The 20,376-nt window shown below is 35.3% G+C and overlaps 1 protein-coding gene across 1 annotated transcript; it reads left to right on the plus strand.

Annotated features, from left to right (window-relative positions):
* Positions 1 to 955: 955 nt before the first annotated feature.
* On the plus strand, positions 956 to 4,506 carry ATMAK3 (Acyl-CoA N-acyltransferases (NAT) superfamily protein). Its single transcript, XM_039050818.2, has 4 exons — positions 956 to 1,371; positions 1,476 to 1,596; positions 2,050 to 2,105; positions 3,940 to 4,506. Exons 1-4 carry the CDS (start codon positions 1,168 to 1,170, stop codon positions 4,147 to 4,149), a joined length of 591 nt encoding a protein of 196 aa, XP_038906746.1. The 5' UTR covers positions 956 to 1,167; the 3' UTR covers positions 4,150 to 4,506.
* The last annotated feature ends 15,870 nt before the right edge of the window (positions 4,507 to 20,376 follow it).

Raw genomic sequence — 20,376 nt, forward strand, 5'->3', positions numbered from 1 at the left:
TCAATTTTCAATCCCTCGTGGATATGATGACGAAGGAAAATCATAGGTTTTGCTTTGTCCTGACTGGATGTCGTATTTTCTTATTTAATAGTCTCCCCAAGATTCATAGCATCCAGGTAGATTTCAGCATCAAGTACCCATGACAAATAATTATTACCGTTAATATCAAGGGGGACAAATTCTCATTTTGTGAGATGTGTCATGACAGCACTATCATAAAATATTGTACTTATGTTAGAAATTTAATAGAAATTAAATATGCAAAATAACATTAAATTTATTAACTATAACGAAAAAGAAAAAACCGACATATCTTTAGAACCTACTTTAGCGGAAAAAATGATAGGAGCTCGTGCCGATAACGTGTTATGAAATTGAGGAGCATAATGAGAATACATATGTGAAAAATATAATATAATAATATTTTTTATATAATAATAATAAATAATAAATAAAAATTAAATTATAGAATAAAATAACTAAAATCATGAAATTAGATAATATAAAAATTAGTGGAAGTAAAATTCTCACCAATGTATGTGTGTTTTTAAGATTTACCAAATGCCACTATTTATAGGCAAAGTGACAAGTAGAATGTGAACTTATATGTACACCAAACATGAATAATTACAAGACACGTGGACAAGGTGACACATGACTTTGGACACTAAGTAATGAACATCTATTTTCTATTATAATAGTCATAATATTCACAAATAAAAGAAAAGACCGGCCAAATTAAAATATGGAAATTTTCGAAAATAGAAAAATAAGAAAAACTATTTATACAAAATGGTAAAATTTAATTTTCTTTAATAGAAGTATATTAGTGTTTATTAGTAATAAAAATTGATTGAAATTTATCATTGATAACATATGATAGATGTTGATAGAAGTCTATTCGTATTTCTTAATTTTTTTATATTTCTAGAAATACTTTTATATTCTTCCTGTTATGAAAATTTCTCTATTTGAAAACTAATGTTAGAATTTTATTTGGTAATTTGTTTAAAATAAAATCATTTTAATTTAAATAAATCGATATCTTCAGGGATTCCAGGCTCCAATATTTTGCAGGCATTCAAGTTGAATACCCCAAATTTCGGCCGGATTTCTTCAGGCGACGCGGCAGTCCCCGGCGAACTCCTCCGGCGAGAAGAACAGAGAATGGAATCGAAATTGGACGGTGTGGTAGAAGAAGAAGAAACGAAGAAAGTTGAATTTGATGCATCGGAGATAGAGTACGTAAGCTATGGCGGTGAGCATCACTTACCTCTTATCATGAATCTCGTCGATCAAGAACTCAGCGAACCCTACTCCATATTCACTTATCGTTACTTCGTATACCTCTGGCCTCAACTTTCATTCCTGGTATTAAACTCGCTTTTGTCTCAAATCTCTGACCAATCAGCTCATGATCGTCGCCATTCCCTTTAGTTTTTGTTTCGTTCTTTCTGTTTTTGCTGCTTCCTCAGGCCTTTCATAGAGGAAAATGTGTCGGGACGGTGGTTTGTAAGATGGGGGAGCATCGGGGGACTTTCAGAGGGTACATTGCCATGTTGGTTGTTATCAAACCCTATAGAGGAAAAGGCATTGGTAAATTTTGTTATCTCTGATTTCTGTGAAGAGATTGTTGCTCACCTATGTATGGAAGTGTTTTATTTTTTTGTTATGTAATCAATGAAACTTATGATTTAATTTTTCTATGTAATATGAATTTATCAATGGCCCATTTATATTTGTTGCTGTAATTTCTTTTGGAAGACTCATTTGTATTACTTAGATTTTGATGTTATTAGAATAGGATCACATTATTAGAATAATTTCTATTCAATGCTCTTTGTCAAGAATGCCTGATTTACTCTTGGGAATGATCCTAAATTTCTGTTCCATTAGTTGACTAGAACATCATTTAGTTATATGCATAACACTGACATTACTGTATAATGCTTTGCCATTTTGAATTGGGTTTTAATACACGTCTTTTGTTATAAACCTACCAGAGTTTGTAGATCTTCATTCTCATAACTATTTTTCTTTGTTTTGTAGCTTCAGAGCTAGTCACAAGGTCTATAAAAGTCATGATGGAATCAGGCTGTGATGAGGTATGTTGGCATCAACTATGGTATTTCCTCTGTTATGTGTGAGCCAATATTTGTTTTCCTTCATTAAAGGAGTCAAAGCAACTAACTTGTGAGTTCTCTTCTCTGTATTATAGATATTGGTTTCTTACTTTCTTAATCGAATCTCTGAACTGTAAGTTAGTAGTAGATGGCTGTATAGCCTGCAGAATCAACTAACTTGACATTTTAAAGAGAGAGAAAACTCGAGCATGCACTTGCACTGCATCATCTGCAACATATACTTGTTATGTCATCTCCTTTAAATCCTAAGTCGTCTCTTCAAAACAAGATGTCTTTGAATCCTGGTTGGATTTGGAGACCTCCACTCACCAAGCTCTGTTTCAATCCAAGCTAATCTTTTCATATGATAGTTGGGAATAAAATTGACTTTATTCTTTCGCATGATATTATGTCATTAATTCACAGAAGATATCTACAACCACAAGTATTATTTAATATTGAAATTTTAATTGTTAACATATTTAGTAATTTAACATTTTATATTTCAGTATTAACTTGACTTTCGTTTGCTTACAAAGGAGAAAATGGAATATATGAAAAGGCTTTAAAGGTAATTATTTAAACTTTAAAGTAGCGATGAATTTATTTAAACAAATCCCAAAGGTTGGGTAGTCTAGGGGTAAAAGACCTTTGGAACTCCTTGGAGCTAGCTACATTGAGTTATTGAGTTTTTCTTTGAATATCCTAACTATCAAATAATTTTGGTTAAACTGTTATGTTCTTGATTTCAATGTATTAAATCAAATATAAGGTCTTCTGGAAAGGGACCATAAATAGATTTGGAAAAAAAAATTGCTACAAATATAAATAAATATTAACATGAATGCTAAGCATAAATATAAACAGCTAAAACATTGCTAATATTACAAAGATAGGAAAGAAATCCAATCGGTGAACAGTGAACTAAAGAAGTCGAAATGTTTTGGGTGTTAATGTGGTCGCACAATTTATCTAACTAACATAGAATTTGTTTCCTCTCCTAATCCTAACTAATAAGGTTTAAGGTGTGGAAGAATGATGGGAACGTGTGTACTTTTGGGAACACAGATTTAAGGTTTGAAGGTCTCCTTTATTAGATATTAATATTTAATGAGTTTCTCCATTGCATTGATGTAGAGGGCAACAATCATGTAGGATATGTCGATTTGATGACGTGTGCATAACTTGTTTTGAACACCATCGTTTTAAAGGAGAAAAGGCACTCTCACATTAGAACATTAAATTGTTTTGAATGTGGCTCAAATTTACCTGCTCGAATCTTCTTCGGGAGTTATCCTGAATTGATGGTATGGAAATAGCTGAACTTGATTTGACTTTGAGATTAGCGGCTTCTGTTGAAATTGCCTGCAGTAATAGTGTCTTCAGCTGCACATTTCTTTTTTATTTGATTTGACAATTTGAACCAAGTGGTACCTTGTTCAGTTTATTTCTGTAAAATAGTTTGGCTCTCGTTTTCTTATGATGTTTTGAGTTGTTTGAGTAGATGCTAACTGCAATGATTATGCTATCACCCTTTCAAACGAAAATCAAAGATCTTTTGGACAAACATGATTAAACCTCATTTGGGGATGTCCTCAGACTCTTTTCATGTTAGTTTTCTCATTTTATTCAAGTCTTCAATCACTCTTCTTGTATTAGCTTCACCAATTGGAACTGTTTTCTATAGTCTCTTCAACCTTGCGAGAGATAATTATTTGTTTTTTCTCCTTTCTAATCTGTGTTTTTAGTAATGGAATGTTCTGTTTCAAAGAAAGTTGACATTCTAACTTACCACCTGATGTTGTTTTGTCTCTAGGTCACATTAGAAGCTGAAGTTACAAATAAAGGAGCGCTTGCTCTATATGGTCGTCTGGGGTTTATCAGAGCAAAACGGCTCTTCCATTATTACTTGAATGGAGTTGATGCATTTCGGCTAAAATTATTGTTTCCACGCATGGAATCACACCCATCCTTGCCTTTGATGGCGAACACAGCTGATAATCAGAAGGATAACGACGGTTTATGACGATTACATCATGGTATCCATCTAGACTCGAAACTAAGCAATCCATGTGAGAACACTATTCACCCTTTCTCCTTCTATAATTACGTTGCCCATGTCCATCATGTGATGTTGTGCATTAAACCCAAGTTGTTGAAAATTTAAATGTAGCCTTTGATGTCTCTCTGATATTCTCCTTAGTTGTTAGAAGTCAATAGAGCTTTAGAAAGTTGTTTATGCTGTAAATGTAGCTATCTGAGTTCAGACTTTATGATATTGTAAACTTGTAATGAAGTCAGAAGCAGTTTTGAGTTATTTTGTTTATTTGAGATGGAGATGATATATATATTTTTGAATGGGAGTTAAAACTTACAAGTGAAATTGAAATGAACAGTGCTCTTATTATTATTATTATTTAGTTCAACAACACTTTTGAGTGAGTGATTCGAACGGCCTCTCAGTCACATATACTAAAACCAATCAAGCTATGTTAAGATTGGTTTATTATTTCGAGTTCAATATGATATTCTATTGGTTGGTGCAAGTATTTGTTTATAAACTGGCGTGATCATTAATCTTATTTATTAAAATTATACATTCGGTTATATCTTGTTTTCTTTTCTTATTTATTTGATTTAAAGACGAATTTTAAAATCAAGCGGTAATTGGTTAAGACTCTATAAATGTTTGAATCTCTTCACCCTACTTTGTTGAGTTCAAGAGAAAGGAAAAAATGTTTACTTGAAACCAAGTTGGTTGAATTATTAATATAAAACGAAAAAAAAGTGATATCTCTATGTATATGAAAAAAAAAAAAAAAAAAAAAGGAAGGGCAACTCTTTTTTCTTTTTTAACTTCTTAACATGATAATCACGAAGGGTGTGTTTAGGAGCCCAATGAATTTTAAATTCAGTGAGATTTTATATCATCTCAATGTTTGGGGGTCCATTTTTATATATCATCAATTTGAAATATTCAGCCTAATGGTTTGCAAACAGTAATGAGAATTTGGAGGGATGTGTCGTATATCCCCCTTTCCTTCACTCACACATCTCTCCCTCTCCCCTTTCCCTCACACATCTCTCCCTCTCCCCCTCCCATTTCTCTCACTCACACATCTGTTCAACTCCCTTTTCGTGCCTGCGAATCCCTCCTCCATTTCCCTTAGATCTCCTTCTCCCATTTCCCTTTCACGTCTCTCTCAACCATCGTCTGAAATCCTACCCGCTTCAATCTTCTCCTTAATCTTGTCCTCAACTCGCTTTCGTATGTCACCGTTTCATCTTCTCGTTTTCGTATGTCACAGATCTGTTCGTCTCCCCTTTCGCGCATGCATATCCCTCTCAGAACTCATCCTTCCGATCTCGAATCTGCCCTTTCCCTCCTCCGTTTCCTTCAGATCTCCTTCTCCCCTTTCCCTCTAACGTCTCTCTCAACCATCGTCTGAAACCCTAGCCGCTTCAATCTTCTCCTCAATCTCGTCCTCAACCCGCTTTCGTATGACACCATTTCATCTTCCCGTGTTTGTATGTCACAGATCTGTTGTTTTCTTCATAGGTTTGTTGTTTTCTCACAGATCTAGTGTTTTTCCTTTTTTCCCCTTGCGGCTTTAATCTCGGTCTCAACCATGTTCTTGCTGCTTTGACAGTCCTCCGTTCACCCATAACCCGTTGTACAACTTGTTTTTGGTTCTCAGTGTTGCTTCGGTGTCGATCATTGAATGCATGGCAGGGACTGGTTGAAGGAATTGCAACTTGGTGGGGGAGAACATTGTCCACTTCAGGTTTGTTTTCTAAACCCTAGATCGGCCAATGATGAGTCTCTGTTTTGTTTCTCCTGAAAATTTCAATTTCATGCCTCGATCCTCTGTCCCGTGTATTTGATTTTCATGCCATGATTAATTTTTTTAAACACGTTCTGTATATTTCATGTTTTGTGCATTTTATTTTCTAAACATGTTTTGTGTATTTCATGTATTTTATGTTCTAAACATGTTATGTGTATTTCATGTTCTGTATATTTGATCCTCGATCCTCTGTTCTGTGTATTCTCTATTATGTGATTTGTTTTGTTTTTAATATTGTGTCTTCTTCTCTATCTTTTCCTTCAAATTTTCATTTTCATGCCTTCATTCTCTGTTGTTTTGTGTATTTGATTTTCCAACCATGCTAATTTACCCACTAATTCTCTGTTCTGTATCTTGTTGTTCTAATTCTAATGCCCCGTTGAATCTTGAATTGTGTTAGTCCTAGTTATTATTTTTTTTGCAGGTTTTCAATATTATGCATTATTAATTACTTCATTTATTAAACTGCCTACCAACATTATTAATGACTGTTATGATTGTTTGCTGATTTTATTAATGACTATTCTGATTGTTTTTTGATTTTATTCCACTTGCATATTTCCACTACCCATTCAACCACTTCATTAATGACTCAACTAACTTATTAATTGGATTTGAGTTCATTTACATGTGTGAATTTAAATCTGAGGCCAGTCACACTATTTTTTTAAATATTTGTTGGGGCTGTATGTTCAACAACCACCCCTCCCCAAGTACCCCTCTTCCTATATAACAACATTGATCATTCTCTATTTTCTAAGAGCTTCCATTGTTCAAGATTTAGTTTGCCAATCCGGTGAGTTGTTTAATTTGGTTTCTCCTTCTCTACTTTCTATTCTTTGGTTCTGTTATTTTCATATTATTAACTTCCTAACTTTTGGTTCTTTGGTGGGTGGTAGGATGCCTCATTGTGTTTTGATCCGATAATAGTGGACTCTCCATCCAAATAATACTTCATGAAAGTTATATAGGTATTTCTCCATTCCAACTAGTTCTCTCCCTGCATTTTAAGTATTTGTAGATTTTTCCTAACTTTTGCTTTTTGTTTTGTTATGCAACCCAAACTAATACAGAACATTCAATTAGTTTGCGGTTAGTGTCTTACTTTTTTTTCTTTTTCTTTTTTTGTATTCCCTTATATTCCATATTAGTTGTATTTTTTGGTGTGCCTCATTGAGATTTTAGTTGTATTTTTTTTGGTGTGCTTCATTGTGTACACGGATTGTTTGACATTTTCTGGTGTTATTGACTGTTTATTAATTTTTCATTGTTTGACATTTTTTTGTGTTATCAAATTTGGTGTAATAGACCGTTTATTAATTTTTAAATTTTAGATGCTTTCGATTCTGCCCCTAATTGTAATACTCAAATTGACCTTGGATAATTTGATTTTATAAATTCAAATTAACGATATGGCTTTTTTTAATGGAAGTTATCAAATCGTTAAAATCACATTAATTATTATTATTAATAATTTAAATTGAATCATATATTTGATATAGCAATTGTTTATGCTCTTTAATATGATTTTTATATTATTTAATCATTTTTAATTATTTTAGTATAAATTATCAATATACAAATTAACTAATCATTTTTAATTACTTTAGTTTAAATTATCAATATACAAATTATGGTCAATTATCACTATTCTAATCAATTTATTTATTATTTATTCAATTTTAGTAATTAATATAATCATGTTTAATTAAAAAAAATTTGAAACATTTTTTAAACTACCCTCTTGTAATATAATCATGTCTTCAATTAATTAACTATTTATAAATGATGTCTTTAATTAATTTATTCATTTGTAGTAATTAATATAACTTTGAAATGTTTAATTAATATAATGATGTCTTTAATTAATTTATTCATTTGTAGTAATTAATATAATTTTGAAATGTTTAATTAATATAATCATGTCTTTAATTAAGTAATTATTCATTTTAGTTGCACCAAGTAAATTATTAAATTAAAAACCGTCTTTGAAACGTTTCCTTCCCAGTAAAGTACTTTTGACAAATTATGGCTAATACAATAACTTTCATATACCTTTGATCAACTTATGAAAAGAATAATAAAAATGTAAATAGATTTTTAATATAATTCCAATGTAAATTCTTACCTCTTTTTTATATGGATTTAAGGATGAGATGATTAATTTACCATTTGACTTTCGGTGATGAGAAGTTTAGAATGAATAATATAAAATTGAACTGTATACCATATCTTGAGATAGAAAAAAATAAAATAATGCAATTAATACCTTATTCCAAATAAGATGGATACAATAATTGGAATATCAGATTTAAAAAAAAAAATAGTGTTCATACATGCAAATTATTATAGACTACAAAAATTAAACCAGATAACATTGACATATGAACTCTGCACATCCAAACACAGACATATGAACTTAGATATAACAATTATGCACACCCAAATACAGACATATGAACTCAGACATAACCTGTTCGCATGAGATTTCAAGAGAATTTCGTGGAACTTGAACTTTGTATTTATATTAGTTTTGTGGAAAGTGAGTACAATCTCTAATATATAGTATTTTGATACTTTCAAAATAAACTCTTTAAGCTGGTTGATCTTCTTGAACGATCGACTTTGGGCTTGTTGATCTTCTTGGACGATCGATTTTGGGCTTGTTGATCTTCTTGGATGATCAGCCTTTGGGCTTATTGATCTTCTTGGATAATCGACCTTGGGCTTGTTGATCTTCTTGGATGATCGACCTTTGGGCTTGTTGATCTTCTTAGATGATCGGTCTTTGGGCTATTTGATCTTTTTAGATGATCAAATTTTGGGCTTGTTGATCTTCTTGGGACGATCGACCTTTGGGCTTGTTGATTTTCTTGGATGTGTTGATCTTCTTGGACGATCGACCTTTGGGCTTGTTGATCTTCTTGGACGATCGACCTTTGGCTTGTTGATCTTCTTGGATGATCGACCTTCGGGCTTGTTGACATTCTTGGACGATCGGCCTTTGGGCTTGTTGATCTTCTTGGACGATCAGCCTTTGGTTTATTGATCTTCTTGGAAGATTAGTGTTCACACGAGGCTTCCGGAGAAACTTGTTTCATGGAGTTGAAATTAAGTTGGTGTTGATGTTAATTTGATGCGATGTGGTTCGATCTCTGGTATTTGATCCTCTGATTCTCTCTCGATTGAATGTGTACGCTTGATGTATAGAAGTGGGCCGTGCAGATGTTCTTGAGCTTCGAGTCTTAGAAGAATATTTGTATCTTCAAAGGACTTCAGTCTTGAAGTGGGCCGTGCGGATGTTCTTGAGCTTCGAGTCTTAGAAGAATATTTGTATCTTCAAAGGACTTCAGTCTTCAAGCATGTTCATAATACTTGTATCTTTTTTATCCTTCAGAATGCTTGTGTCTTCAAAGGACTTCAGTCTTCAAGCAGCTTCAAGAGTCAAAGAGTCTTTTGATTATAGAGAATTCCTCTAAGCTCTCTGGAGTGTAGAATTGCTGACCCCCAACAAATGAAGAGAACTTCTCTATTTATAGGGTTCTCAGGTAGGTTTCATGGGCTTGGGCTTGGTTGTCCCATGGGTCTGACTCTTGGGCCCAATAAGTTGGATTTGGGTTGGATTTGACATTTGAGTTAAATTCAACATATTTTTGGGTTTGGAGACTTTAACCCAAATAATAATAATATTAAATTAGACCAAGTTAATTTTATCCAATTCAATGGTCATGATGAAACCAAGCACCGTCATCGAAATTTGTCTTCAACTTCAATTTGGGCACATGTCAACTTCTAATTGGTCACAAATTTGACGATTTCGGAATTCCGTCATTAATTTAGCAAATGACGTGGTAGTTCATAGTTGGTCCGAAATTTCTCCTCCAACAATGCCTCTTTTCGAGATTTGTGCACAGATGTGGGTGGATGGATCACAAAAAGATGAAGCCGACATCGAGATGCAAGTAATTCGGTCTTGACTTCGATGCTCCCAATTTAATTAAACTGTGAGTTTGACGAGTTTAACTGAAATTTGTATAGGGGACGACCAAAATTTTAATTTAAGAAAAATGTCAACTTTTATCTTAGACTTGATTTTATTTGGAGAGATAAAACGAAGAAATTCTCAATTTTTTTTTAACAAAAAGGAAAATTCAGGTTTCATCCCAAATTAATTTGAGTTAGAGATGAAACTTAAAAATTTTGAATTCAAAATAAAATTCAAGTTTCATCCCTAATTTAATTTCATTTGGAGATGAAAACTTTTTATTTTAGTTTTAAGAAAGAAATTTGGAATATGGCCAAATTTATAAGAAAACTTTGAGTTTTGTCCCAATTTAATTTGATTTTAGGGATAAAACTCAACAATTTTTTGAGTTAAAAATATAAGTTAAAGTTTTACCCCAATTTAATTTAATTTGGAGATGAAAACTTAAAATTTTAGTTTTTAAGAAGGAAATTTGGAATATGACCAAATTTTTGGAAAGAAAGAAAAATTTGAGCTTTGTCCCCACTTAATTTGGATAAACTAAAAAATCTCAAATTTAAAAATAAAGGAATAAGTTTCATCCCAATTTAATTTAATTCGGGCTAAAATTAGATTAATAAAAAGGTTTGGTGCATGGCCAAAAGTTTTAAAAATGAGGGATGAAAAAAAAGAAAAATCATCAAAGATAAGATTTTGGTGGTTAAAAAAAGATTTTTTTTTTTTTTTTTTTTTTTGTAACCAATAAAATCTAGATGCAATAAAATCTAAGATTTCCTTATTGTATTTTATCATCCTCGGCGGTCAAAGGTAGAGAAAAAAAACTTCCCCTTTCTTCCTCTCTTTTTCTCTTTTTTTTCCTTCTTTTTTTTTTTCTTCTTCTTTTTTTTTTCCAACAAAATTTTGTTTTTTTCTTTTTTTTTTTTTCTTTCCTTTTCTTTTCCATTTTCTTCTCTTTTTCTTCTTTTTTATTATATTATATATATATATTTTACTAACTTGCCTTCTTGCCTTTTTTTTTACGGGAGTTAGAACTATTAACGACTTGCGCTTTGTTATTTCCTTTACTTCTTCATATCTTTGCATAAAAGTGGGTTTTTTCTTTTCTTATATATATATATATATATATGCGCACATATATTAGCACGGGCATTCAATGTGCGACTGTTAGCTCTGCCAGCATGATCTGGCTCCTGCTAGACACAACCCCTATGTGGGCGACTATGTAGGCTGCAGGGGTGGTCGTCAGCTCCGCCAACAACGATTTTACTCCTACTAGACACGACCCCTATGTGGGTGATTGTGTAGCCTGCAAGGGTGATCCGCCAACAATGATTTGACTCCTGCTAGACACAACCCTTATGTGGGTGACTGTGTAGCCTACAGGGGTGGTCGTCAATTCTGCCAACAACGATCTGACTTCTGCTAGACACGACCCCGATATGGGTGACAGTGTAGCCTGCAGGGGTGGTCGTCAGCTTCGCAAACAATGATCTGACTCCTGCTAGACATGACCCCTATGTGGGTGACTGTATAGCCTGCAAGAGTGGTTGTCAGCTCCGCCAACAATGATCTGACTCCTACTAGACACGACCTCTATGTGGGTGATTGTGTAACCTGTAGGGGTGGTCTTCAGCTCAGCCAATAACGATCTAACTCCTGCTAGACACGACCCTATGTGGGTGACTGTGTAGCCTATAGGGGTGGTCGTCAGCTCCGGCCCCTATGTGGGTGACTGTGTAGCATGCAGGGGTGGTCATCAACTCCGCCAACAACGATCTGATCCTACTAGACACGACCCCTATGTGGGTGACTGTGTAGCCTGTAGGGGTGGTCATTAGCTCCACCAATAACGATCTGACTCCTACTAGACACAACCTCTATCTGGGCGACTATGTAGCTTGCAGAGGTGGTTGTTAGCTCCACTAATAACGATTTGACTCCTGCTAGACACAGCCCCTGTGTGGGCGATTGTGTAGCCTGCAGGGGTGGTTGTCAGCTCTACCAACAGTGATTTGACTCCTGCTAGACATAGCCCCTATGTGGGTGACTTTGTAGCCTGCAGGGGTGGTCGTCAGCTTTGCCAACAACAATCTGACCTCTATTAGATACAACCCTTATATGGGTGACAGTTGCATGATCATTTTGGAGATGAAGAGAAGTCGCACCATCATTCTGGAGATGAAGCGAAGTCGCGCCTTGACTTTTGAAGATGAAGCGAAGTCGTGCCTTGATTTGTGAAGATGAAGCGAAGCCGCACCTTGACTTGTGATGACGAAGCAAAGCCGTGCCTTGACTTATGAAGACGAAGTGAAGCTGTGCCTTAACTTGTGAAGACGAAGCGAAGCTGTGCCTTGACTTGTGAAGACAAAGCAAAGCCCTGCCTTGACTTGTGAAGACGAAGTGAAGCCGCACCAGACTATGGAAAGGAAGCGAGCCACGCTAGACTATGGAGATGAAGCGAGTCGCGCTAGACTATGGAGATGAAGCGAGCCGCACTAGACTTTTGAGACGAAGCGAGCCACGCCAGACTTTGGAGACGAAGTGAGCCACGCCAGACTTTGGAGACGAAGCGAGCCACGCCAGACTTTGGAGACGAAGCGAGCCACGCCAGAATTTGGAGACGAAGCGAGCCACGTCAGAATTTGGAGACAAAGCGAGCCACGCAAGAATTTAGAGACGAAGCGAGCCATGCTAGGCTTTGGAGACGAAGCGAGCCACGCCAGACTTTGGAGGCGAAGCGAGCCATGCATACCGACCATAAACTTGAAGATAGAGTGGAGCCGTGCACCCCGACCTTGAATTTGAAGATGGAGTGGAGCCATGCACACCGACCTTGAACTTGAAGATGGAGCGGAGCCATGTGCACCTACCTTGAACTTGAAGATGGAAATGGAGCCATGCACACCAATCTTAAGCTTGAAGATGGAAGCAGAGCCATGCACACTGATCTTGAACCTGAAGATGGAGCGGAGCCATGCACACCGACCTTGAACTTGAAGATGGAGCGGAGCTATGCACACCGACCTTGAACTTGAAGATGGAAGTGGAGCCATGCACACCAATCTTAAGCTTAAAGATGGAAGCAGAGCCACACACATCGATCTTGAACTTGAAGATGGAAGTGGGGCCATACACGCCAATCTTGAACTTGAAGATGGAAGTAGGGCCATGCACACCGATCATGAACTTGAAAATGGAGCAGCATCGATGGAGCCTCTGAATTTGAAGATGGAGAAGCATCGACGAGACTTTTTCATTTGAGTTTGACAAAGCATCAGCAAATCCTCCGCATTTGAGTTTGACGAAGCATCGACGAATCCTCTGCACTTGAGCTTGAAGAATCGGTGAATCCTCTGCATTTGAGTTTGAAATATCGACGAATCCTCCGCATTTGAGCTTGACAAAGCATCGGTGAATCCTCCGCACTTGAGCTTGAAGCATCGGCAAATCCTCCACACTTGAGTTTGACAAAGCATTAATGAATCTTTGCATTAAGCTCGATTTCGCGACTTTAAGCATGAAGATGGCATTGCAGAGCCTCCAGACTTGATCATGAAGATGAAGCATCGATGAAACCTCTGAACTTGAAGATGGAAGAACATCCAAGTTTGATTTCGAAGAGGAACGAAGTGCATTCCAAGTGTGTGCCTTTTATTTACTGTGCTAGCTCCTTACAAGAGATGAACTTCTTCAATCCGTTGTGTTGTCCCCAATAGGGATGAACATCTTCAATCTGGAGTGTCATTCTTTTACGGGGATGATCAACATCAATCTTGTAGTATCATACTTAGTTGGTTGTGATTCACTTTTTGATGAACTAAACTTAAATTTCTTTAAGTTTCCCTCATACCCTTAAAGAAAGGGATCAAATCATGACGTAGTTCAAGTTTTTTTTTAATTGGATTGAACTTGAAGTTTCTTTTAAGCTGCCTACATACCCTTCATAATGATAGGGATCAAGTTATAATGTAGTTCACAAAGAATGTTTTTTTTTTTTTTTTTTTTTTTTTTTGCGTGACTGAACTTAAATTTCTCTAAGTTGCCTACGTACCCTTTATAATGACAGGGATCAAGTCGTAACGTAGTTCGTACAAAGATTTTTTTTTGGGGGCTATTCACATTTTAAGCTCATGCGGACCAGGAGCATCATGCAGTTTAGGCTCTTGCGATGAGAAGCTTCTACATTTAAATTTTAGAAGCTCTTAATCATGACTTTGGTCATTCCCTTTATTTGTAGGATTCGTCAATATGATGAGTCTTGGCTTCACTATTAAGGAACCTTCTGTACTTATGTTAATAGAAAATTTCTTCTTCATGCGTGAAGGGACACGACTGTGAATCTTTTCATCATTGTTTTCTTCATGGAATGACGTCGCCTTCAAGATTTTCATCCTTCTTTTATGTTGATCGCTTTTTATCTTGAGACGATTAAAAGTAGATGATGAAGGTCCATCTCTCTTTGATGTGGATATACTTAGCCTTTTGAAGGCTGAAGTTTGAGTAGAAGTAGTTATTGGACATTGTTATTCTTTTCCTACTGTGGCCATACTCAGTCTTTGAAAGACTGAAGATTGAGCACTTGAAGTCTTAATACGATCGAAGACAGAAGTTCTTTGCTTCATTTCTTCTGAGTCGTTGACTTCTTCGACAGTTATATGATTGTTGTCGACTTCTACCATGGCGACAATGTGACATGCAATAACTTCTGATACTTTCTCTAGATGATTATTGAGAAAGCTTCTTGGGAGAAATTCTGCCAAAGTTTTCGGCCATCGGAATTAAGGGAAGTCCTTGTCTTCTTTCTTAGCAGACTTAGGCTTCCATGTCATCTTTTTTCCTTTATTTTTATGAATCTTGTTCCTTCTTCTATAGCTTCGATAGGAACGTGACTCTTTTTGGGTGGAGTTTTGTTGTCTTTATTTTCGACGAGTCACAACTATCCACCCTTCGTTGTCATCTTCAACGAGCTCATCTTTCTTTTTGGAATTTGCTATTTGAATATCTTACTGGAACCAAACACCATTAGGTTCAAAGGCTCCGAACTGAATCAGGCTTTGTCTTTGAGCATGGGACACAAATAGTGTTGGAACACTTGAAGTCACCGCTACTGTAGTGTGATTTGTCTGAGCTACTTCATCCAAATCTAGCTCAATCTTCTTTTCACGAGCCAACTTCAGAATTCATTCCTTCAGCACGAAGCATCTTTCAACTGGGTGACTAACGACCCGATGATACTTGCAGTAGTTAGGATCATCTACTTTTCTTGCTTATTCTAGCCGCTTGCATTCCGACAGCTGAATAAGTTGCTTCTCTAGTAGTTGCTCCAACATATCTGCGACATAAGAGTCAGTGAATGGATAAACCTTCTCTTGTCTTTCTTTAAGAGTTAGACGACGCCTCTTGCTCTCATTGTGCCTTCTTTCAAATTTTGTTTGCTTTCCTTTGGAGGAAAATTTTAGCGGGGTTACATGAACAACCATAGATTCTTTTATGGCACTATCCATGATCTTTTCAGTGCCCTTGGGTTCATTCTTTTATTTTCTCCATTCAGAGACTAGGAAATCTTTAGTCCCCCTGTTGGCGATGCTCAGCTTCATAGCATGAGTGCGTGATGCCAACTCCTCAAATGTACGAGTTTTATCCTTTGTAGGATGTACAGAAGCTCCCAATGCATGCCTTGAGTGCACTTCTCCACTGCAGATAATCCAGTGAGTTTATGTTTGCAATCCAGACTCAAAGCTCACCATCGGTTGATGTAATTGATAATTGTCTTTCCTTTCCACTGTTTAGTGTTCGTCAGCTCCATCATGCTAACAGTGCGCCTTGTACTGTAGAAGTGGTTCAGGAACTCCCTTTCTAGTTGTTCCCAACTATCAATCACTTCTGGCTCTAAATGAGTATAACAATCGAAAGCATTTCCTTTCAGGGTACGGACGAACTGCTTGACTAGTTGGTCTCCTCTGATTCCTGCATTTTCGTAGGTTTCAATGAAGTGTGCAACATGTTGTTTTGGATTGCTTTTTCCATCGAATTGCTAGAACTTTGGAGGTTGATACCCAACTGGCATTCTTAGGTTGTCGATTCTCTTGGTGTATTCCTTGGAGTACATAAAGGAGAACTGTGATGGTCCTCCGTACTGAGCCCTTATGGAGTTTGTAATCATATTCTGTAGCTGTTGAACTGATAGGGCGGTAACAGAGGTAGAATGTTGCAGCTGGTCTTCCTGCAAGACAGACTTTCCTTTGTCATTGGCTTTTGTAGCTGGAGATTGACTCGACTCAGTAGTTTCTCGAGCTTGTATTTGACCTCTTAAAGCAGCGATTTCATGATCTTGCTCCTCTACAACCTTCATTAGGAGATTTATCTTCCTTTCCATCTCTGTCATGGCTGACTTAGTCGTTACATCAACCATCACAATAGACATTATGTCAAGGTATGATTCTTCCTTTGATTGGTCAAAAGTAGAGACATAATTATCAAACAAGGAATTTTCTCTTATTATGATCTCGCCTTTAGAAGATTCCATCATCTGCTCCCAAATTTTCTCTGCGAAGACAAAACCTTGTTCTTACTTCTGCATGCTCTCCTTTGAATGGTTGCAGGTGACAAGTCCTGTGTAGGTGTTGCTTGCAGCAGTTGCTTTGGATACAGCTTTCTTTGGTGCCATTAGTTTACTTGAATGTTGAGAGAGAGATGAGAGGTAGAGATGTCCCACTGGACATGCCAATTTGTTCGCATGAGATTTCAAGAGACATTTATTTCGTGGAACTTGAACTTTGTATTTGTATTAATTTTGTGGAAAGTGAGTACAATCTCTAATACATAGTATTTTGATACTTTCAAAATAAACTATAATCTTTAAGCTAGTTGATCTTCTTGAATGACTGGCCTTTGGGCTTGTTGATCTTCTTGGATGATCGGCCTTTGGGTTTGATAATCTTCTTGGAGGATCGGCCTTTGGGTTTGTTGATCTTCTTGAAGGATCGACCTTGGGCTTGTTGATCTTCTTGGATGATCGACCTTTGGGCTTGTTGATTTTCTTAGATGATCAGCCTTGGCTTGTTGATCTTCTTGGATGATCTTTCTTTGGGCTTGTTGATCTTCTTAGATGATCAAATTTTGGGCTTTTTGATCTTCTTGGATGATCGGCCTTTGGGCTTATTGATCTTCTTGGATGGTCGGCATTTGGGCTTGTTGATCTTCTTGGACGATCGGCCTTTGGGCTTGTTAATCTTCTTGGAGGATTAGTGTTCATACGAGACTTTTGAAGAAACTTGTTTCGTGGAGTCGAACTTAAGTTGATGTTGATATTGATGTTAATTTGATGCGATGTAGTTCGATCTCTAGTGCTTGATCCTCTAGTTCTCTCTCGGTTGAATGCGTACGCTTGATGTATAGAAGCGAGGCGTAAGGATGTTCTTGAGCTTCGAGTCTTGGAAGAATGTTTGTATCTTCAAAGGACTTCAGTCTTCAAGCGTGTTTAGAATGACCTTCAGAATGCTTGTGTCTTCAAAGGACTTCAGTCTTCAAGCGTGGTCAGCTTCAAGAGTCAAGGAGTCTTCTGATTGTAGAGAATTTCTCTAAGCTCTTTGGAGTATAGAATTGCTGACCCCCAACAAATGAAGATAACTTCTCTATTTATAGAGTTCTCAGGTGGGCTTCATAGGCTTGGGCTTGGGCTTGGTTGATCCATGGGTCTGACTCTTGGGCCCAATTAGTTGGATTTGGGTTTGATTTGACATTTGAGTCAAATTCAACATATTTTTGGATTTAGAGACTTTAACCCAAATAATAATAATATTAAATTGGACTAATTTTATCCAATTCAACGGTCATGATGAAACCACTCGATATCATCGAAATTTGTCTTCAACTTCAATTTGAGACACATGTCAACTCCTAATTGGTCACAAATTTGACGATTTTGGAATTTCATCATTAATTTAGCAAATGACGTGGAGGTCTGTGGTTGGTCCAAAATTTCTCCTCCAACAACACCCAAACACAGACATATTAACTCAGACATAAGAATTATTCACACCCAAACACAGACATCAGAGCTCCCCAGACATCAGAACTCTCCGGACATCAAAACTCTTCACATCCTATATCATCTCAATATTCTAAATAGTCCCGAAAATTCATGTTTCAGAAGCGAAATGATGTGCCTCGAGAATCATTTATTACTACAAAACAAATAGTCACTAAATTAAAAGCCACTAAAATTAAAGAGAAAAAATAAATCTGGTTGTTAGCCGTAGAACTGTAGAGAAAAAAAGATATTTTTTAGTTTAATAATTTAAAAGTGGTGATTTATTCTTTTAAAAAAAATAATAATATAAGTAGCCTGTCAGCTTTTTGGTAGTAATTAAGAAAAAAACTAACAATGAAATCAACTGCCAAATGCAAACTTTTAAAGTAAAATTGTTGAAATTGAAAGCTCAACCCAAAATAACCAAAAAGGTGTAATTTTCCTAAATTCTAAGAGAGTATTGGGGATAAGGAGTTGGTTATTATAATCCTAGATTATTATAGTTGGATTATAATAACTTATGTTTGGGATATAGATTATTCTAGTTTGGGTTATAATAATATGTGTTTGAAGTATAAACTATTTTAATTTGGGAAGGAAATAGTAAGTAGTAACAAAAAATAAAAAATGATGAATGTAAAATAGTAAAAGTTGTAACAATAATAACTATTGTAACAAATGAGGATTTTAAAATAGTATTTACACTAACAAGAGATGGTTATTATAATCTTAGGATAGTCTTTGTCCTAAACCCTCAAGATTAAAATCAATAGATTACATATAGATTGTTAGATTATAATAATATGTGTGGTTTGAAGAAAGATATAATTTAGTCTATAATTTTAAAATTTGAAATTTAGTCCATATGATTTGATAAAAAACTCATAAATAGTTATTATAATTTGATAAAATCTATACTATATATATTATGGGTTATTGGGAGACAATCTTTATATATCCCTTTTGTCTTTAGATCTTTAGTAAATTCCTATATTACCCTTTTAACTGGATGCGATTGTTGAGTGTAGTGTTCGTTTGAAAGACAATGGACGTGACCTTTCAATTTTCAATTTACAAAATAAATGCATATATTTCAAAATTAAAGTTTTAGGTCAAATATGTGTAATTGATGTTGATAGATTCGAGATGGGATGCAACTCTTTACTTTTAGGACTTTTTATACTAATAACCTAATTAAATAGGCCAAATTACAAAGTTCTCAAATCCACCATTTTTCTATGAATGACCTAATTGGGTTACAATATTACATAAAAATCAAGACCAAAGTCACCCTATTAATTTCTGGCCATTTAAAAAAAAAGAAAAAAGAAAAAACTCGAAAATGCACAAATATAGAAATCATCGGCATTACATTTTTTTTTCCCCAAAATTATTTATTTTTCTCACTCTTTCTCGATTACCTCATTTTTTTCTCTCCCTCACTCACCACCTATGACACCTTCCCCATCCCCTCTGCATTTTTTTCAATTTCAACTATGTACGAGTTTATTTCAAATAATAGTTTATGCTCTAATTTATCATGTTAGAATTACTGTTATATAATAAGGAGTATATATTTACAAAATAACTGAATATACATGTATATATATGACAAATTATGTGGAATATATATCTCAATAGAAACGAGACTAAAATTAAATATGGAGTATATATTAGTGCTCGTTCAAGTGCGTTTGGAATAACGTTGTATATAATAAACCTTGTATATATACATAAAAATGAAAAACAAATGAAAATGAAAATTTATAACCATAATTCTACATTAAGGCCATGTTTACCCCCGAAGAATGAAAACTGGATAATCTTGGTTTATTCCAATTGGACCATCAATCAGAATGGGCCTAAATGATAAAACTAGTGTGATTGTGATTGTTGTTGTTTACTCATCCAATTTTTCAAAAGTAGTGTGATTGCGATTGAGCTTGTTTGTTTTACATCATTAATTGAAAAGTAGAATGAAAATGACTAAACTACCCTCATAACATGATTTTCGATCGACAGCACCCAACACGCCCATTAACGACCATTTCAAACAATCTGTCGATCGTTTGAAACTACTCTTCTTCACTTCGTCACGCTTCAAATTTTGACTTCTATTTTCTAGGGTTCATCGATCATTTGTTTGCTCGTCCATCTGTATGTGGAACATATTCTGCCATTATATAGAATTTTTACTTCGTTTTATACTGCAATCGTCTTCAATTACTTGTTCATACGTCTATAGTTAGGGCTTTGATGAATGTATATGTCTCAATGATTTATGTCAAAATTGAACTTACATGTTTGCTGCCATTACTTTTGAAGTATTAATAAGATGCCATTAATCTTGTCATAGTTGTAATCTTGTCACAGTTGTTCATTCAATAA

The sequence above is a fragment of the Benincasa hispida genome, chromosome 12 (genome assembly GCF_027475165.1).
Source record: "Benincasa hispida cultivar pf3 chromosome 12, pf3_genome.v1.1, whole genome shotgun sequence".
Lineage (NCBI taxonomy): Eukaryota > Viridiplantae > Streptophyta > Magnoliopsida > Cucurbitales > Cucurbitaceae > Benincasa > Benincasa hispida.